General features: G+C 34.2%; 3 protein-coding genes across 5 annotated transcripts; all 3 read right to left on the bottom strand.

The window, feature by feature from the left end:
* Positions 1–1338: 1338 nt before the first annotated feature.
* Positions 1339–4771, bottom strand: LOC18049994 (phosphatidylinositol/phosphatidylcholine transfer protein SFH11). The gene is made up of 11 exons (XM_024189530.1): positions 4347–4771; positions 4096–4195; positions 3538–3804; positions 3254–3331; positions 2965–3066; positions 2827–2876; positions 2587–2695; positions 2398–2460; positions 1590–1700; positions 1463–1504; positions 1339–1383 (listed from the first exon to the last, which is right to left on the bottom strand). Exons 1-11 carry the CDS (start codon positions 4718–4720, stop codon positions 1339–1341), a joined length of 1341 nt encoding a protein of 446 aa, XP_024045298.1. The 5' UTR covers positions 4721–4771.
* A 6428-nt stretch (positions 4772–11199) lies between these two features.
* Positions 11200–22052, bottom strand: LOC18049992 (bifunctional adenosine 5'-phosphosulfate phosphorylase/adenylylsulfatase HINT4). 3 transcript variants are annotated; one of them, XM_024187864.1, is made up of 7 exons: positions 21881–22052; positions 21648–21694; positions 21422–21498; positions 21250–21316; positions 20347–20424; positions 20140–20242; positions 11200–11773 (listed from the first exon to the last, which is right to left on the bottom strand). In XM_024187864.1, exons 1-6 carry the CDS (start codon positions 21959–21961, stop codon positions 20140–20142), a joined length of 453 nt encoding a protein of 150 aa, XP_024043632.1. In that variant the 5' UTR covers positions 21962–22052; the 3' UTR covers positions 11200–11773. The 3 variants fall into 3 exon arrangements, with proteins under 3 accessions (XP_024043632.1, XP_024043633.1, XP_006440325.1); XM_024187865.1 differs by lacking the exon at positions 11200–11773 and adding an exon at positions 19915–20003; XM_006440262.2 differs by lacking the exon at positions 11200–11773 and having other exon boundaries at positions 19915–20242.
* On the bottom strand, positions 12158–14180 carry LOC18049993 (probable aspartyl protease At4g16563). The gene has a single exon (XM_006440263.2). The coding sequence runs from the start codon at positions 13985–13987 to the stop codon at positions 12527–12529; it is 1461 nt and encodes a 486-aa protein (XP_006440326.1). The 5' UTR covers positions 13988–14180; the 3' UTR covers positions 12158–12526.
* Positions 22053–22224: the final 172 nt, after the last annotated feature.

Raw genomic sequence — 22224 nt, 5'->3', positions numbered from 1 at the left:
AGTGGATCGTTTTGAAGTACTTTGGCCTATATATGTAAAGAAGTATGATTCTCTCCTCCTAAGTAAAAATATATATGAGTAATTAGTAATTAAAAAATAAAAAAAATAAATCTTACTCATATACTATTACTTAAATATACATGACACAAGATCATTAAAAGCTCATAAAAGCTCATATCAATAGATAATTTTTATCCATATGTAAATTGGTCTCAAGTACCCATTACTGTGAAGATTATGGTTACGTTTGGCACGCATGATTGAATTGGATTAAGTTGGATTATAATATATAGTCTTATGTTTGGTACAATACCGGATTAGATTATGTTAAATTATATTTAAATAATATTAGCTAGCATTTAAGTTGGTATTTTAATTTAAATATCAATTATCCATGAAATTTTATAATCATAATTAAAATAAATTTAAAAAGCACTTACTAGGAAAATTAAATATATTGTAAATAAGTTATTTGTAGTCATAATATAATAAACAAATAAAAATAAATTAAAAAAATTAAATACTTAATTAATTTTTATCAAATATTTAAAAATATTATATAAAATCAATTAATTAGTGGCATTATTATTTTTCATGATTATTTTTAATATTATATTAGTGATTATTAAATTTAAGACAATCAACTAATGCAATAAATAATTAAACATTTAATTTTATCGATTAATAATTATATATACAAGTAATGAAATTTTAATCTCAAGAGTTGGCCGAAGTAAAAGTATCAATTTAATTAGATCATAGATAATAAATAAAAATAAAATTTAAGTAAATCATAATAAAAAAAATTAATTAATTAATCAATCAATCAATCGATCAATATTAGGTGTAAATGAAAAAAATGATACAAATAAAAATCTCATAAATTGACAATTTTTTTCTTTAATCTTATCCCAACTAAACTCATGTGTAAATTATGATTATTGATCCCATGATTCTAGGATTAAATTCAAATTTAGTCCCCCTTAATCCAATCCAACTAAGCTTGCCAAACGTGGGATAAAAATTTAATTTCAAAATTAGTCCAATCCCATACTTAATCCTAACATCCAAACATGGCCATAATGTATTGAATGTGGCTAATGAGCCAAAATCTTGAGAGGAATTGTCTATTTATAACTTGTATTCTCAAATTCTGTACATGGCCTGCTATTCAAGCAAAGACTGTTGTAACTTCTATCGTTTGCTCTCTTGTCCAAGCAACCATTCCGAGACACAATCTATTTGTGAACATTCACCGGAACCTTCAGCCAAAAAATAAATGTAGCTATAAATAGATCTTCTGGTTTTGGATCATGCTTTTACTTGAAGATGATTGGCTCAATTTTTCAGATCTTCAATATGCTGAGCAAGTCCTTTCAAGGCCTGCGTGGGGCAAACATTTAGAAAGAAAAGATTGAAATTAATCGTCGGATATAGAATGTGAGCAGAACTTGAGACTCACCATCTTTGTGTCCTCAAGTGCAGCTGCCAATGCCTCGATTTTCTGTGACGCAAAATTCATTAACATAATTTTGCATTAGGTTTTAGATTGCTAGAAACAGAGGATCAAAATGATTAGTGCAACTAACCATCTTGGTTTCATCAAGTGCAGCTTCAAATGCCACGATCTTTTCCGATGCAAGCTTATTTCTGATAAGATTTTCTTCATATTTTGAATCGTCTTGATCTTGGACAATGCCCTGCATTGTATTGCATTAAACTCAGCATTCACTACTGTCACCCTTTGTCTTGTAAGAAAAGAGGCGGAAAAGGAAACTCGTTTAAGTTAAAGAGCATCATGATTATTATTCCTCCTTTTGATACAAAGCATTCTGTAGTGAATCATCCCCCAAGTCCATGATTATGATACAGCTTAGATTCTGCATTTGATTATTGAACATGAACATCTGATGCTAGCTAGTCTATAGCTATGCTAAGCAACTATGCAAAACGTAGCCATTCATACACAAAATCGTAGAATCTTTAATTTTTTCCTCCAAGCAGAAGAGAAATGGTGCACAATATATAGCATATCAGGTGACAGAGCATCATCTGAATCCTGAAATAGAAAATATCTAGACGTATGACAGGCAGCATAGAAAAGTCATTTCTGCCTGATGATTCCTAGCACAGAAACTTGAGTTCTTTTGAGGACCGTACCTCTTGTCGAAAATGAACATTACATTAAGGAAATGTTCAAAAGATGTCCAGGGGTTTAATTAAGTACCCATGGCATCTTTAAGATTACAGTTTTCACGAACGAAGCAGCCTCAAAAATGTAAAAGATATCAGAGCATTAGATATTTATAACATTAAGCCAGAAAGATTTTGGGAGTCAGTTGATAAGGAGTAAAGATAAACATCTTTGCATAGCAAATGAGGTTCCTCAGTTCTCACCATTTCTGAAGGGTCACCCCCATTTCCTCCCAAAGTATCCACCTCTTCTGTGGCAGAAACTGCCTGCAAGAGAGAAGTGAAAATATCATCTCAACTAAGTCGATACCAAAATTGAAAAGATTAGTTCATTTATGGATCCCACATTGGTGATAACGAGTTGATTTTCCTTAAGTGAACTCGGAAGTTCACCTGAAGAACTTCCTTAATTTCTGGATTATTCCAGGGCCCTTTGTCACTGAACAGGCAACCGCCATAGTCAGAACATGTGCAGTTTCCTCCCAGAAAACTCGGCAAATTACTGCAGAATGCAAAAACTATCTTTAGTAGGCCCACTACATTCAAAGGTCAGTGGAAACATATAAAGGCAAGAGCAAAACTGTGTACTCAACTAATTCATATAACCATATTGATATGTACTAGATATGTAACCTCGGATCAATAAGTTCGTGCAGGTTGCTGAGGTAGTTGGATCCCAGTACCTGAAAGTATAATGAACCCACCGTTTGAGAAGAAACTTCTTCAATCTCACCATACTTGATATTCAACATTATTAACGAGAACTCATACTTGAATTTTAGCTAATGTACGTGCATCTAGAAAGGCCTTGACTACTTTCCACAGCATCCTGAAAGCAGATCCAGCGTTGATAATGAAGAGTCGGTGTAAAGTCTGCAAGATCAATGGCCGAAAAATAATCACGTGATACATTAGTGTTCATAATAATCAATGCCTCACTATTAGGCATGGGAAGCATCAATCTTGCTTTGTGTCAATGGCTATTGGCTAATCAACGGCCGCATTTTTGCTTGAAAATCAAAAATTGGAAAACAATCAGATCAATTTGGGATCCACTTACCTCTGGGTAGTAGTTGCTATCTATCTTAAGAATTTCCATAAAGAGATATCTTGCAGGCTTCGAGAAATTAGACATTCCCTAAGTAAAGATCGCATATGAAAGTTTTAGAACTTAATACTAACCAATCTATGTAAATTACTAAAAAGCTTGGCAATCTACTCTTTGAGCCAACATACGCTTAGAAATTAATGTTAACAAGCTAGGTTTACATACCACTTTGACATGAAAATAAAACTAACTGTTCTCTAAGAAAAACTTTTCAGAAGATGTATGGGGGTACTTACCACGCCTGTCACATCTAAGATACTTGTGGTTGATGCTATATGTCTTTTCGCTGCAATCGAACAAGAGGGATATCTGAAACTTAAGGTTTTTTCTTGTTCAGATACATGATGCCGGATAAATCTTTCAACTGTAGTTACTTGCAATAAGGCATTTAGATCTACCATCCCAATCCTTTCAATGTATACCGGTCTACCAAATTTATCGACCCCATGATATCCATGAGGATAGAATTTTTTGACCTCCGCAAACTCCTCAAACTTAAATTCCTACACAATGTTCAATGTAAGTACGAAGAAGAGCATAATACAATGATAAACAGCTCCAAGCATCTCAGCCATCTACAAAGGAAGCCAGTTTCCTGCAGTTTTAAAGAGGACTTGCTTATAACAAGCATTGTTATCGCTGTATTCTAAACTTCTTTCAGAGTCCATTAAGCAGCTATACCTAACGTATAAATCGACTCCAAATACAGCTTCATATTTCAGTCAAATTCAACGTCGTAAAACCAAAGATATGATATGTTCATTGGAAAGGGTAAGAGTTCATCCGGAATTTACCTTCAAAATTGTATCAACTCCGTAATCCGCACACCACTTAAGATAATTCAGAAACATCTCCTTTGATTTTGAAATATCAAAATCCCTCATCCGTAGAAACCTGAATCCAAATTGAAAAAAGAAAAAAAGAAGGTGTGTCATCTTGTGATACAACAACTACCACTAAAAATATACACGTATCTATACCTTATTATGTTACGAACCGCTGACATTTCTAATCCTCTAAGAGAAAATGTTACCATTACACTTACCGTAAAAGGGTGTGATAGTCATTGTGCTTTGGCGGTAACTGACCCTCAAGAAGGAGCATTTCCCTGAAGGACTGAACAAGTTGTTCATCTTTCGGATCACTAGCTCCTTGAAGCACTACTTGCATGCTCTTGCTCCTTCCAATTCCTTTCAACGAATCGCGAATCTTGATTGGGTAATTTAGCAATGACTTAATGCCCCCTTTTGATGATGAAGGAGCCTTATCTTCTTTCTCAGGAGGGAAAAGCCAGTAGGTCTCAATGGGTGGATGTTTCACTTTAGTCCATTCTCCTGATCTCTTCGCCGTGGATTCCTCCCCTTCTTCACTACCTCTAGATATAACTATGTCTCTGTAAGTTTCCTTTAACTTATTCATGTGTATTGCTCAGGCTCAATCAAACATGAGATTCAAAAATGCAATATGCGTACAAGCAACAGAAGCATCAAAAGAGACCTGATCAATAAAGAAACTTTTATGTGTTTGGAGAATCGAGTTCCAATTGTTTCTTTCCTGCAGTGGAGATTAAGGCACAAGACTTACAACTGCCACATATGTGTAGCATCGTCTAAGTTGTCCCATAAAAAGTTTAAGGAATAATTCACAAAGAAGTTTCGTTACAAGTTGATTACAAGGCAAAAGAAAAGTACATTATATGAAAAACATGTGAACAGAACTGTGTTAAAAAAATGAATTAAAACTTCATTACTACAGCAGAAACCTTATTTGAGAGGATTAAAAAGGAAAACGTCAGCTTTGTGCACGCTTGAAATCATACAAAAGGCTTATAAGAGTAGAGAATCAAAAGTTTGCAAATAAATGAAAGAGACATGACAAGGATGAAACGAATTTGCAAGTGAAAAAAGAAGAAAAAAAAAATTTGAAGCAACAGTGAAGGATCGAATTTTATCGATTATATTCTTGCATTTGTCGAATAATTGAGTACCAAGGAACTGTGAGAAAGCAAGCAACAAAATTCTATTTTCTGTAACAACAAAAGTGGATTCAAATTTCAAAACGAAGCTGGTAAATTTTGGAAGCGCACTTTAGGAATCTCTGATTTTGCTGCTAAGGCGGGAAAAGGCATCAGGCCGTAACTGCCAAGTGCCAAACTAATTTTCGTGAAGTGCATCAACAGCACCCTGCCTTTTTTAATTCTTATATTGGGACTTCAATGCGATTTAGCCCAAGAATAAAAATTATGTATATATTTTTCTATGAATTGACAACAAATAATGTTAAAATAGAAAAAGAAATTACAAATATTTAAGTCGCTGTGTAAAAATAACAGTAATAATAAATAAATATATTTTCAGAGTTTCAAACAATTTTGGGACAAGCGCGATTTTGGTTGGGCCTGGCAAAGCCCCTTTCGGCTTAGCTGCCAAACAATGTGGGCTCCTAGCTTCTAATCAGCTAAACCAAACGGGTCAGCTGGGCTGTTTAAAGCTGGCCCAACTGTTTTTTAATTTTTTATTTAATGTAATATTATTTGACAAAATTATTAGAAATATTAAATTAATTGATAAATTTAGATAGCTATGTCTACAAATATCATACAATTTTTATCCTTCAACCAATGATTTACTAAATACTATAATCCCTACAATTTTTTCACAGAAATAATAATTTAAAAATTATATCACCTCAATAATAAATAGACCCTACAATTGGGAAAGGACCATTAGAAACTTGATAAAACTTTAGTAGTTATTCTGGATTCAAGAGAGACGCAATTGTGTATTTGTTTCATTCTTCAACAGCGTGTCCTACTAATTGAGTGGAAATTACACTCTTGTAAGATCTCAGGATATGCTTTCCATTTTGAATGAAACGGTGAAAGATTACGAGACAAGAAAATCCATGCAAATCTTTCCCAAATCCAAGAATTGTTTGTAATTTTCTCATTCCCATCGCCAATGCTTAGAGTTTTTTCAGGCAACTTGAAACATCATCATGGGGCTTGGAAGAGTTCAAACAAATCAAAATTTTTATATGTGCCTAAGGTACGATGAATGTACATCGGATGTACAATTGATTTAGTATATATATTAAAGTTTTGGATCATACGCTACAACCCATACCGCTAGCTATATTAAATGCGTGCCACTATGCTACAGCCCAAGTTTCTTTCCTCCCAATTTTTTTTTTAAGAAAAAAATAGTTGTTTGTTTGTAAAAATGTGCCGATCTCTGACATGGCCACGCAGTCCTGACATCAAATCTAAGCAGCATGCGTATGTGTATGTCAATTGGCACACAAAATACAAACGAAGTCATTGCCCTACACTACAGTCAATGAATATGAAATATTTGTATTTTTGGCGTTTTATGCGCAGGAGACTGGCAATTTAGGGGCCATTTTATGGAGAAAGATGCGAGCAAATTTGGCGGTTAAGGACTTGAGCGCGACAATTTCCAAAACACACACACACATATATATATGGTCCAAGCTAGGCTCCTGGCACAGGGCATGCAGCAGTTGAGACTTGAGAGCGTACCAATTTCTAAATGCTGATTTAAGTGATGGGTGGCTTTTCTCATTTATGTCAAAACTAAAAATTATAGGAATAACACCTATTTCTTCAATTAATACTCTTTAACAAAGGGGAACGCCCCATACATCATTATACGAGCATTAACTCGTATTACTATTTTTAATTGCTATTAACGGATGTAAATAAAAGCATTATTGATTATCTTAATAATGCGTCGGAAAAGTTGTTTGTATTATTAGGTGGATGAAAATTGTTTATTTTATTCTGTCGGAAAAAAAAAAGGCGCCAACGAAGTGGAGCCCAGACGGGCTTTTGCTCGCTTAGCAAGAGGAAAACGTGGAGAATAACCAAGAAGCGCACGTATGGCGACAGCTAGCTGTGTGCAGACACCCGGACAAAAACATCTCAGCTTTTCGGAAATTGGAGAAAGCCTGACGTCATGTCCAAATAAAAGAGAAGGCTTCGCGGCGGCCTGTTCGTCCTTTTCGCCACGTGGCATACAGCGGACCACTTCGTCGATGACGTGGCATAGTCGAAAGAAAACGAAGAGGAGTAGTTCATTGCTATCTGCTTCTCTTTAAAGTATTTAATCACACGATTTATTAAAAATTTAAAAATCTCCCACCAACCATTACAATAATTGGCTAATTGACTCATTGTCATAAAATTAGTAGAAAATAACGAGCTTGTGAAAAGCAAAGTGTCGGAATAAGGACAGGCTTATTGTAATAAAAATACAACTCTCATTTGTATTAAAAAAAAAAAAATACAACTCTGACCTGTGACACTTATGATTAGGGTAGATGAATAGTGGGGTCACGGAATGATTGACCACCAGCCACCATCAGAAAGAAAAGGTGGGTTCTGCTTCAATAGATGCCAAAGCGCGAGAGTAGTGGAAAACAGCTGGTTTGCATGACTGAGTTGACTCAGAGCAGAACCTCGGGTCCGAACTCTGAACTGAGGCCCTGCCGTCGGATTGTGCACAAATCTCCGCTTGTCAAGGCTTCCCACTGGATTGACGACGTCAAAAATTTTAATGAAACTAATTATTATATGGGAGCTGCTACCTTACATGCAATGTAAGGTACAGTCTCTCACAAATTTAGATGTGGATCCCACTTGAATCCACAAGCCTTGTGAAAGATTGTACTTTACGTGCATGTAAGGTAGCAAAAGCCTTATTATATAACTCTTACAATTTATGTTAAAAATACTAATCTTGTGTGTCACTCGGGGCTCGTTAGAGTCCTGCCCTCACAATTATGAAGATTTATGATTTAGCTAACACAAAATATTGTATGGGTTTAATTTCTTTTCTAATTATAAAAAAATAATTGAGTGAAAGTATTTTTTTTCTTTTCAAAATATGAGTAACGTTCCTTGAATATTAAAAAAAGATGAGTGAAGTAGATATTTTTCGAATATTAAAAAAGATAAAATCAGGATAATAAATTTGTCCTAATAATTTATAATTCAAAAAATAAAAAAATCTTGTGTCCTTTGCATACTTAAAAAAAAAAAAAAGAAGTTCTTCTTGTTGTATCCTTTTAGTACTTAGATAATCGGTTTTCATTTCATCAATTTCGATCTAAAAATTGGACACGTATAACAGAAAAAAAAAATTGTTCATAGAGTCGATCATTTTTAATGAATCGTTATCAAACAAGTATAGTTACATTACTTGTCTTCTAATAACACACGACTTACTATATTTTACGTAATAAAGATTAAAATAACATATAAAAATATAAATTTTAATATTTTATAAAATAAAATATATTGTATTATAATATATATATTTTTATCTTTTGATTTGATCCCTAAGAGCGAAATTATTTATGTGCAAAGACAGGCTATAACCTAGCCAAAATCTGACTTTTTTTTTTACCATAATTCTAATGTTGTAATTTCACAAATTACCATACAGTATTTGCAACACTATCACTATTATATTTAGAAAATTGCCGCAACATTATTTATAAGTTTTAAAAACTAACCACTATCATTTTTCCATACATCTTCTCCCTCACTTTCATCTTGTTATAGAATTTTTTTTCTCAAATAAACTAGTGATGACAAGATATTTATCACACATTTGATATTTAATTTTTAAAGTTAGGGCTGTTTGATTAATGCTAGAAAGTGTGCATCTAATAAGAGCTAAAATTATTAATTTTCATGTACATTGTTAATAACACTAATAATTTCACCACATTTACAAATTCCTAACTCATTTTATGAATTGTTTATTTTTATTTGTCTTTAAGTATGATTTTTTGTATTTTGCAAGCAAATCCTTAGATTCATGATGCTTGGATCGAAAAAAAAAAAAGAACATTAAATTTTGAATTCCAGAGATTCAAAAGCCTTTGGAAAATTTTTTAGCTTTTCAATCTGACACCAATTCTAAATGATTTAGATTATGCCACGCATCTAAGCTCAAGTGCACCTTGTTGCTCTAAATTTAACACCGATCAATCTACTAGTTCAACCACCTTGATAAATGAGCCAATGGAGAGTCCCATTTTGACTTCACCTAGAGTAATTGATTTATTGAGTCCAACGATCTATAATAGCTGCAATTTTAGACTGTTGGATTGTATTAGTAAAGTTTATCTAAAGGTTGTGGTTGCAAGCTCAAGGAAAATATTATGTAAATGCCCACACTTGATCAACTCTAAATTTGCATAGATGAAGGCAAGAATTAGAGAGATTTGTGATGGATTTTAGAGGTGAGTTTTGTAGAGAAAATTGATGTAAATCTAAAGTGAATTTTATGGAAAAAAAAACTCTTCTTTTCTCCTTTGTTTTCAATTTTCTTGTATTAGTATTTCATAAATTTGTTAAATAAAATGAGTGTTTTGCTAGCTAATATGGGTGACTAAATTTCTAAATTAAGGTGAAGAATGAATCTCAAGAATTCAAATTGTGGAATTAGTTACTCTCTCAAGTGGATTTTAAATTTATTATTTTTAATTGTATGTTTATAATTTGTATTTTCTACTAGTCATTTTCATTCCATGTTAATATATAGATTTAGATTCCCTTTGGATCTATATGGATTTTTAGACATAGTGTTGACACACTAATACGATAGTAATAACACTCCAACATGGCTATAACATATCACGTACTCAATCCTTATATTTATTAATAGAATAATTAGTTAAGAACTAAGTCGCAAAATATTCAAACTAGTAAAAAATATAAAATGTAAATATGAGAGATATTATGACCATAATTTGAATACCAAAAGTAAATCTCATAACATTGGCACTTTTTTTTAATTTAGATTATTCCTTATTAATTTCTTTTTCTGTAATTTTTTTATTTAAAATTGATTACTAGATTTTTAAGTTCCTATTGTTTAATCCTAGACTTACTGAATTATATTATAAATATGCACTTTTATACTTAAAAGTAATCAACCAATTTTGAATCATGTTATTGTTTATTATTCACAAGGATGCCAAACCCCTTAGATAATTAAAAAGTTATTAAAAATTAATAAACTATAACCATCTTACTCTGCCAGATTGTGGATATGGTACTTGTAGGGTATTGTAGTCAGCTCTAAAGCTGATTTTTTTTTTTACACTGATATTACAATTATATTATAACTCATATTACATGAGATTATTACTGATATTTACAGTCAAACTACTAGTGAGACCAGTTTATATTAAATATTATGAAACATTGTCCAATTTTTTTACCCTAACTAATATTCGAGAGACGCCTACTCTACTCATATTTTGTAAGTGAGAAGACTGCTTTCACTCAATTATACAAATATAATTAAAGAAGAAATTAATCCTCATAATGTTTTTGTGGGGGGGTTCAAACTGCTGCCCTCACAATTGACCAATGAGCCCTAATAGTTTTTTATTTTAAATGAACTTAATTCATAATGTATTTTTAAAACTCAAAAAAATGTTAATTTAATATTATGGTTTGATTTAACAACTTTGCTTTAATTTTTTTTTTTTTGCTCGACAAAAAAAAAAAAAAGATAGTCTACCCAATCCTAGAAAAAATTTATAGCTTTGCCCATGGTCCTTAATTGAATAAAGCACGAGAACTCTTAGTGTAATATCGCTCATTGTAATAATAATATACTTGCATGATTAAAATGATAAGAGGCAGCAATGTATATAATGAGCAAGTGCACACGTGCCACACGTATGTGACACTTTATCCTTTATAAATAATGTTAAAATTTTGAATTAACTCGACAATGTGAACAACATTGTCTAGTAAAATCATTTTCTTAGTAACTATTAAATCGTCCTTTTATTATTAGTAAAAAATTAACCAATTGTGACAAAAGGTGTAATAAGATTGTTCTTTAATCGGAGGCTTGATAGTGAATAAAACCCTTTTACTTTTCTCTAATATCTGGCGGTTGAGCAAAACTTCACAATTCACATGAATGCACAACTATTGAGCGACAGAGGCTGGAGTTGTGCGTGATTATTTTGGACGACCATGTCGAGACTGCGTCGAAGCATACGCCTATCAAAGCTATCGAGATTCAAGGTTTTGGCGACGCTTGGCTTGAATCACAATCCAAAACTATAGAGAAGTGGAGTTACTTAGTCAGTCAGAAAAGGATCCGTATCTTTTCGTGGGAACGTCACTCTTTATATTCATTTCTTGGCTGAGGGTTTACGCTACGCTTTCAAACCTACAACAGGAATGAAGGGTCCATGCACATCAATATCAACGCATCCTTGTTAAATGAATTTTAAATGTTGGTTCAATGAATCACATCTCCAGCTAATAACGAGGATTATGAAGAGAACTTTACATATGAGATTGGGTTATTGGGTTAACTTAATGATATAATCTCTAATGATTAAAATATATAAGAAGCATGAGGTCCATCCATAAAGATCAATCCTAGTCCCACGACATACGAAGGCCCCAATCTGCAGCATCAAATTAATGGCAAACTTAATGAGCTACGGGAAATATCATGGACACTTGAGAGAATTGAAACAAAAGAAAATAGGAAAAATTAAAAGAGTCTCCGATCAGAAGCAAAATATCTGACAAAACTCATGGCGTCCCTCCCCAACCCATTTTTTAAAATTTAATGTACCATCCACACTAACAATGGGGAAAAACTTGGCATAAAAGTACATCTTTTTCGGATTGACAGGCCCACTGCCAGCCAGCTGATAATTTGAAAATAATAGCGTCGTCATCATTAAGAAGCACTTATGCATAGAGCGCTCATCTGCAGCAAAGTCTGCTATGACTGCTCTTGCTTTCGCTTATAAATTCATGATGAATTCAAAGCTTCATGCAAAGATATGAAAATATGATAGTTCAAAACAAAACTAAAATTAACCAATACACATAATATAACATTGAAGCATATTTATGTTCAATCTTCAATTTATACTAGTTCTTGGGGATTGGACTGCACTTCATATTTTGCTTTACACATCCACCTTATAGACAAGTTGAAAGTATAAACAGCTTGATTTACATTATTTTTGTGGAGTCCACAAAGCTAAAAATGAAGTGCCACCTAACCTTAAGTCCTTAACCTTAACTTTATCCTTAATCTTAAACTAAAACTTATCCATTCACAAGATACGACCAACCCAAGGCCTGAAATCCACCTTGTTCACCGGGGTCAAAACCCCGCAGACAAAAGGTCAACTCGGTGCACGTTAGTTTTTGTTCAAGCTTTCCCACAAAGATGCGCACTGCCTCCTAGCAAATCCGACCTTCCCCTTTTCCAAATCATAAACCACCTCAAACCCCTGCTGCTGGTAATTCCCCAGAGTAGCACCGGGCCCACCACTCAATTCTTCTTCATCACCACCGTTCATCAGCATCAAACACCCCACATTCCTCTTCTTCGCCTTCCCATCTCCAGCGTCCAGGAAATCGTAGAAATAATTCTTCCTAGGCAACGCCACACTAGAATTACTTCCCACGAAATGCAACTCCACTGTTGGCACATTCCCTTTCACCACCTGATCAAAGTAATAACAAGGGCTCAGTCCCGTTTTCTCCTCAATCTGACTCGCCCGCTCGTGGACTCGCCCGAGTCGGCGGTCAAACTCGGCCACAACTTTCTCATACAGACTCGCCGGCAACATCGTAAAAGTGGTCCCAGAATCCACCACCATCCCTCCATACCCTTGCCCATCAACCCTCCTCAAAAACCCAGGCGCCGGAATATTCCTTTTTCCAACAGAGATTCCCTCAAGCCCAACGGAATAAAAATAAGGATGCTTAGGATTATCCAGCATGTCTGTGTAAACAAACTCAGCTTCTTCACTGTTAACACGCTTCTCTTTATCTTCATAACGTCCAAGGATGAGCGGACTCGGGAGACGAGTTCGGTTCGAGTCAAAAGAATGAGAGACCAGACAGTAAGAGAATCTGTTACCGAGATGAGGAGACAAAGAAGTGAGCTGAGCGGGAAACGAGAGCAGGCCACGACCGAACCCAGCAACACCAATGGGCTCACCGAGAGTGGTGTGGGCGCAGCCGAAAGTAAAGTTGTGAAGAACTAAAGATTTTTGTGAAGAAACGGGCATAGATAAAGAATCTTTATAAAGCCGAGCAACCAAGCTGCCATCGCCATAAGCGTAGTAGAAAGGCGGGCAAGAGAAAGACTTGCAATCAGAAGTCTCGATGGAGTCGAGAGGGCATTTGGCTATGGCGCACAAGTCGGAGGTTGGGAGAGAAGAGTGAGCTGCGGAGCATGCAGGGGATTTGCATGAAACTTTTGTGGCAGTTGGAGAAATATTGAGAAGTGGGGCTGGTTTTTCTTGCTTGTTTTCGCAGAGAATGCATTCGAAGGGGTGGCAAGGGAGCCATACGAGGTCGGAGCCGGTGTCGAGGTAGAGGGAAACAGAGGAGGAGGCGGAGCCGCCGAGAGAAAAAGAGAGTGTGTAGTCGCTTCCGGGGGAAAGAGGAAGGGAGACTTGTTGCTGGCGGTGACGGTGGCGGAAACGGGCAGCGGAGCGGGTTGTAGTGGATTTGAGGAGGTGGTGAGTGGAGGTGAGTTGGGTTTTTGATAAGGAGTGTGTTAGCGGGAGTACAAATTCTGATAAAGAAACAGAGGCTAATGCAGATAACAAAATTACTAAATGATATATGGACAGAGAAGGAGCCATGAAGTGAAGGAGAAGAGCAAAGGAAGAGGAAGAGTTTGAAGTTATGCAGAGGGAAACAGGCAGACTTGTTTTGGTTATATAAGTGTGAGAGAGAGAAAAGGTTCTGGTGGCTTAATACTGGGACTGTTACTGCGTTCCTATGAACACTAATTAATTCTTTAGTAGAACATTTTAATTTTAATAAAGTAAGAATATTATTAATAGATAAAAAATATAGATTTTAAGTAGGTGATGAATGATGATTAAATACTTTAGAAAGTGGCTATCTGTTAATTCTTAGAGCGCCAACGTTAATGCCACAAGATGACTTCTTCTATCGCTGTTTTGGGCCAGCCAAGAACCCACAACCATTTAAAGCCTTAAGCTGTGCTGGACTGCTAGGTGGCTAAGCAAAAGAACTAGGATAAAATAAGGGTCTGCCTAGCGCAAGTCAGCGGGAGAAATGTTATTTATGCAAATTTCTTAAATTTGACGTTATATCTCCTAAACAATTCTTAGACCGGGAGTGAAGATATTTGCATATAATTCAGGCGAAAAGATTCTAGGGTCTTTTGTTTTAATTGGAGATTAAATACTCTGCCGTAATAAGTGACGAAATTAATGAAAAGCTGCTCATTTGCTTATAGGGAAAGCAAGTTTGTCATTCATTGACGCCTATGATAAATAAGCAAATGGAGAGCCCTTACTGCATTGGCAGATTATTCTAATCGAGGAAAAGGATCAGGAGTGTACAATACTAACTGGAATGAGTCATTAAACTTCAAGCAACTCAATATACGCAAGTAGTAAAAAGCACAGGATAAGCTTGAACCCAATTTCAGTGAGAGAAAGCAGAAGCAAGCCAAACAGAGTATTAATGCTAGTCAGCTCAGAACTACCATTCATGCAGCTAGCGGTAAATCAATTCATTTTTTCTTGAAACAAGTTTCAAGCATTTTCTGAAATCCAATTGCCCTTGAAACAAGTACAAGAAACAGAGCTCAAAATATATCCATCTAACTCACTCAATCCAAGAGTTCACCAATGAAAGCCTAATAACTTAACTCATTAGACATGATTAGTTGACAAGATGTTATCTTTAGTAGATAATTCTGAAGATAAGGTCTAGTTTTAATGATAAGGAGTGGCCTTGCTACGGTTTAGTATTAAGTTAGAACTTTAATAAATGCGTGAGTTAATAAAAAAATAGTAAATAAATTTATTCATGCCGACAAGAAATATTAGAGGTTTCTTGCTTATCCTAACTCTACCCCTTAATCTATGAAACAGTTGTCCAATTGCAACACTCTTAAGCAACATAAATGCGTGTACCTTGTTTCTCTCGAGGAATCCATTGAATCCATCCATCTAATATTGTCCTTTAATTTTATGTACATTGGAAATTTCTATAGATGTCGAAAAGTTGCTTTTGTAACGGTCAATCATTGCGAGCCGACCAAAATTGTATCCATACCATAGGATATCAATAGATATAATGCAAGCTGTGGTTCAACTACTAGGAAATAGAAAGTAAGAAGACACAACGCGTTGAAGTCATAAACACAATCATATTTGACTCAGAAATATATAGAAAATTAATAAAAAGAAAATATTCTTCTCGATTTGCTTTCTGTTTAATGCATTCTATATATATATATATATATGAAAAATATTGTATGAAAAAGCCTACAGACAGCAGTCAAAATATCAAAAACTTCTTGCATATTCTCTCACCTAGCTCTCAGTAGCAGAAATATGAAGCTGCTCCAACTTTTACTGGTCCATTAGGTAGACGCCACTAATGAAGCCAGCCTATGCTTTTGTCCGAAAATGGGGAAAAAAAGAAGAAGTAAAAATGGCACTAAATGGCCAAACGACAGTAAGGCACAACTTTTGGCAAATTTATTTCGACTCACATCAAAGTGAGCTCTCTGTTCTTCCACTTGGGTTTAATCCCCCTACAATTGAAATTTGGTGGCAATTTTCTCCCAGCACAAATTTTTTAGAGGTGCCCACTTGGCCTTCCGATTATACTACTGTTTTATGGATAAACTCTAATAAACCCATGATTATAATATAATAATTTATTAAAAAAAGTAGAATTTAATTCCATCAGAAAGATAATTTTTCCCCGGGACATTTTTCCCAGGACAGATACTGAGCATTCGACGCAAAATTGCCAATAACCATAAAGAGTAATGGAGACCCGCCAGCTCAGCACAGCACACATGGATCAAAGATTAATCCCCCCATACTTTTAACTTGAGTTAGATTCTTCCGAGTCCACAAGCGCCGCCTATTAAAATAACCACGGGCCCGAACTACCAAACCCAATCGTGCGGACAGCAGGTCTTTTTTATTTGTTTTTAAGTTTATGAAAACGAAATACCACAAAACACTTTTAGCCAAATAAGTTTTCTAATCGAAAAAATAATAAATTCTATCAAAATAAACAACTATATATAAGCAGATGCCATGGTATCATAAATTTCTAAAACCACGTTGTTCTTCAAATATGCATATAAATATACATATAATTGAAGATAAAAACATTTTCTTTCAATTATTGTGTACCGAGTAAAGGGGAGAACAGAAAATCAAAGAAATGCTACAGAATATGTGACTTTCTTGGACTCCGCCAACTCTCCGTCATCATTGGCAGGACCACATGTCAATATATTCAACCCAAACAGACAAATAATATAATCGATGTTTTAAAACAAAATACAAAAAATGAAAGCAATGCATTATTGTTTTGTTCAAACATCCAATATAGCTGTACTTTGTGAACCCACAACCAAATAAAACAATGAAGGAGGATGCCTTTTGATCAACCAATGCCCCATAAATTTATGAAAATCATGGACGCCATGCCTACAGCTACAAGAAGGAGAAGTCCATGATGTATACGTCCTACTCCAGTCCTTTTCATATAATTGTAGGAGCCAGCTATAAGGAGTCACCAAACATTGCAAATAAAAATACAAAACTTATCTATCATATATCCTGTAGCCTTCCTTCGCCCTCCCCAAAATTTAAAAAAAAAAAAAAGTTCGAGCTAATTAAGTTCACATACCTCTTTATTTGGCCAGAAATTATGACAAACTTTTATAATGAACTACTTTCTGATCAGCAAAACTTTAGCTTTCAATATATCAATCACGAAACTTAACTACCAGCCAGAAGTTGTTATAGTTCTTTGTGAGTTGATTGCTAACCTAATGGATGAGACACTTACCTAAAAATGCAGTGTTTTCTCATAATTCATCTGTTACATCTAACAAAGAGACAAAGGATATACAGAAAATCTGAAGATCCGATGAAATAACAACTTTGTGGACCAGGTTTGGTGAAGTTGAATATCCTAAATGCTGTGGGATTTTAGAAACCATAGTTCTATCTGCCATAATCATTGTGAATTTAGAAAATTGCTGCAACAGTTTTCCTCTCCTACACATTTATACACTTATTAATTGAATATTGCAGTTATTTCTGACACTTGGTGTGATTGCTTTTCCAAATCTTAGGACATAAATAGAGAGCTCACGCATTGTATGACTTCGTCTTCCTCTACAGCTGGAAGCATGGCACGGTATTGGGTGTACATAACGAATTCACAGTTAATATCCTACATGACCTAACCAAGAGATGCTTGAACGAACACAAGTATGCTCAGGTCTCATAATCACTTGCTTTTTACAATACGGGATGGATAACAATGCTTCCTTTTCGCCAACTAAAATTTCATGCTAACAGCACAGGTCACAAGTGAATAACGATTCAAACTATGCATAGGGTTACAATAAAGGCTCTGCAAGCTGTTCTCGGCCTCATTACACTAGAAACATGTGAGCAGATTTTGTTATGTTAGTACTACCGACTTCAAACACAAGCATTAATAGCCATTTCATTAAAGTTGAAGCAGCTTATTCATCTTAATTGTAAATTATTCCCCAACTTCAACATTGCAAAATATATAGGATAAGTGCACCAGTAATGATGCCTAACAGCAATAAGCACAAAGGACAATGATCCTGATACTAAAATCTCCATCATAATTTTATCAATAAGTTATTATCTACCCTGATCTCAGCTAACCATTTATTTTGAGATCACAAACCTACTCCTTGAACTGAGAATTTTCCTTTGAAAAGTCAAGAAAAAGTTTGTAATTGTTCCAATAGGCCATGTAGGTACATTCAATTTTTCCCCGTCGTAGCGGATAATTTTATTAGGAGGTAATAACACAAGCGTCCATCCTATTTACACAACAAGTTAAATTGAGAGCAGCTTAGGCTCTTTCCTGCGGGGGACTAATTAATATATGCTGCTACCCTAACTACAGCTTAGAATTATTTTATGGCTAATGATGCTAAATAGTAGTTAAGCAAGCATCTGTCCAAATTCTTTCCCTATCATCATCAAAACAACTTATCAATTTATGAAATTTGAACTACAATAATTCCTCGTTGGTTTAATTTAAAGGGAAATTATCATTGCACCACCTCTATTTTGTCTTATATTCATCCAACCACCACAAAATTCTAACATGTTCTTTGCACCACCTTTCTTTTTAAATTTATATCAACTAGCCACTTTTAAACTAACACCGTTAAATAATTTAAACAAAATGACAATTTTACCCTTAAATAAACTAAAAGACCATTTTATTTTATAAAAACTTTGAAAAATAAGAAAATTATAATTATAAAAATACGCCTAAATTTAATAAAAAATAAATCCAAAATAGAGGTGCTCAGCTGATTTTTATTAAATTTAGATTTTGCAAAATTTTAATAATTACCTTATTTTTATTAAAATTTTGCAAAATAAAAAATTATAATTTTGCAAAATTTTAATAAAAATAACTGAATTTATTTATTAAAAAATTATAATTTTGTAAAATTTTATTAAAATAACTGAATTTATTTATTAAAAAATAAATCCCAAAATTTTAATAATTTGGGGGATTTTTATTAAATCCCAAAATTTTGTAATTATTTTTATAATTATAATTTTTATTTAGATTTTTATTAAAAATAAAAATTCTAATTTTGAGATTTATTTTTTTATTAAAATTAGGGGTATTTTTATAATTATAATTTTTTTATTTTTTAAAGCTTTTATAAGATAAAATAGTCTTTTAATTTATTTAAGGGTAAAATTGTCATTTCATTTAGATATTTAATGGTGTTAGTGCCAAAGTGGCTAGTTGATACAAATTTAAAAAGAAAGGTGGTGCAGAGAACATATTAGAATTTTGTAGTGGTTGAATGAACATAAGACAAAATAGAGGTGGTGCAGTGATAATTTCCCTAATTTAAAAAGGAAAGTAGGATAATGATCATACTCGACTGTTATTAGTCATGAACTGAAAAGGAAAAGCAAGATAACAATCAGATTGAACAAATATTCACAGTTCAGAATAGAGAAATTCATAATAACAGATGGACTCATGCATCTTATTTTTCTTGGAGTCTTTCTTGGTATTGATGATCGTATAACTTTTGGTCTCAAATTAAAGTAATTTTAGCTCAGGATTCAGGAATTAGTAATTTCCTGAACTCAATCATTCAGTGAACAATTATAGATACCAAATCCAATTTTGAATACAAGTAAGCAAATTTCCAAGTAATTTAAATGTGATTGCTAAACCCACGACCATTAAATGTGAAGGAAATCAAATCAAAATCACTATCTAATTTAAATAAGTATCTAAGTGAGTTACGTCCATCTGCATAGAGAACTTTAAGATCCATAAATGAGATTAAAATGCTGATGTGGAAAAATGCGTGGAATCTTTTCTAAAAATACAAGCAATTGGCTTTTGAAAAACTGGAAAACTTAGTTTACAATTAAGAGGAGTTTCCCTTTTCTATTTTCCCAGTAATTTCAGAAAACACTTGAGCGATCTATCCTAAGCCCCCCACCACCACGTAGACATGCACTTCTAGAGAATCCTCTCTTTCCAGGGCATAGTGAATACAGAATCTTAAGTGTCAATTCACCCATATATGATTCATGCACAATGCAGAATCTGATGAACATGCACAAATTACAGAGCTTACTAACGCTTATTAGGGAAAGACAGATCAATAATTAGCACGACAAGAAAAAGTCATATCTTAACTTAAAAACAAAGATAATTTAAGCCAATAAAAAAAAAACCACACCTATGAAGAAGTTGATGAGAGAGGTTTTATCTTCTCCAGCAACTTCTCAGCTTCAATGAACCCACCTAATGGTCCCAGAGACAAGTATTTTACATGTTTCCATCTGTTAAAGCTTGTTAAAAGTTAATTAGTTATGTTGTATCTTCAATTGCATTTATCAGGTATTGAAAGACAAATAACATGAGAATAACAAAGACAACGACTTGCCTGGGTATGAAAGGCGAAGCCAAACAATGGAGGTGAAGATGGTTAACACTGTTCAGCGGAGGCTGATGAAACCCAAATCTGTTATAATTGTAACAGAGGATCACACAATGTAGAGCATGTTCTCATACTAGATTCAAAACTAACTTGACTTGAGAAGTACAGACAGCTTGAAGTTACCCCAAATTCACAAGTTTCAAATTCAAGACATACTCTCTCTCTTACATGCTCTCTCTCTGTCTATATTCGGATCTTGATATGTTGTATCTTTCACTTTATTTATTATGTACAATTAATTATTTAGATTTCACAATCTCACTAAAACCAAGATCATAGAATCCAAGATGACATTGATCAATACAGATAAATGCTGTATGTTATAGTCGATTCAAATTAAATAAGCATTGTCAACTCTTTAGCATGCAAATAATGAAATAAGAAAGAAAAAAAGAAGAAGCATATATGTACAAACAAACAAGCTCTGCATTGTGCCACATTTTCCACTGCATATTTATCATTTTGAGATAAAATCACCAAAGCCTATATGACCACAGAGCATAGAACAAAAGCGGCAGATAGCAGCAGAAGAGGTTGGAGCATGAATGGTACTACACAGTGGCAGAAAGACACCACATTTACAACACAATGGAATTATAAGCAAGAAATTCGCTTAGTTGAAGGAACGACACCATTGCCTACAATCTATCACCCAGTAAACTGCAGTATTGGTGTTCATAAACTCAGTGAAGCATAGCAAATTTTGATAGAACATTGCAGCCAAGTGCTTAACAGTTTGTAGAAGCAATTTGAATGACTAAAACCTTCTTCAAACCAATTCTTATCAATGAAAGAAAGTTACAAAGGCAAAAAGAACTTTGCCAAACATTCATACACAATAAGCAATACCTGTACTGATTGGACTGAGGAGCATCTTGTTGTAACAGTTCTTGCCCAACATTCAACATGTGTCTCACTTGATAAAATCACAGCTAGAGGATTAGCCACGACGAAAATAAATACAAGAAAAGCAAAAAGGAAATATTGCATATTAAGCACTGTACTTCAAGATTTTATTTACCCAATGAGTAGTCTTCAGCTCTCCTCTGGAGATCTCTAACAGTTGGAATGTGGTCCACAGAAATAACCAAGTAATGCCTACAAAAGTCGATCGGTTTATAATATGCCGGAACTCAGATAATGATTGATTAAACTGATTGAAAATAAACTGCTAAACCGCTAATAAATTAAAAATCAATTCATAATCTCGTCTCTCGAACGACTCTTATTTCGTAAATTAGTGCAACCTGTAAGCAGCGGGCTTGATGTCTTGAAAAGCGACGACCTTCTCGTCCTGCATGACGTCGCAAAGCGAAAATAATTAGCACGTTAATCAAAGGTAAGGCCCCTGTTTGGTTTCGAAGGAAATGAAGGAAGATCCGTGGATTAGTTAAAAAATTAATCCAGCCATTTGGTCTCCTGCAGCCAAACCGAAGATGTAAAGGAATGGAGTTGAAGAGAGACAGAGAGCGGGGCAAACCGAATGAAGGAGCGGCGTCGAGGTCGAATTGCGAGCGATCTGACAGAAGACGCAAGGCGTCGGCGACGTCGCTCCCGCCATCCGTCCTAATTGGAATCATCTATGCCATGTCAGGATTTTTTTATCCATGGCAAGTAAACTGCAATTTACGGCCTAGTTTTAATTTTAAATGATAAATATAAATTATTATTATTATTATTAAAAAGTTATTTTCTTTGGGAAAACGAAAGAAAATAAATTGAAGATACCAGTATACCACATTGACTAATAATATCATTATTTTCGTGATAAATTATCTTCAAGTTTTTATTTCGTTTTGATCACGTTTTTGCTTTTTACAATTT

Source organism: Citrus clementina, unplaced genomic scaffold (assembly GCF_000493195.1).
Source record: "Citrus clementina cultivar Clemenules unplaced genomic scaffold, Citrus_clementina_v1.0 scaffold_3, whole genome shotgun sequence".
Taxonomy (NCBI): Eukaryota; Viridiplantae; Streptophyta; class Magnoliopsida; order Sapindales; family Rutaceae; genus Citrus; species Citrus x clementina.
The sequence above is the reverse complement of the archived record's forward strand: the minus strand, read 5'-3'. Positions and strand labels throughout refer to the sequence as shown.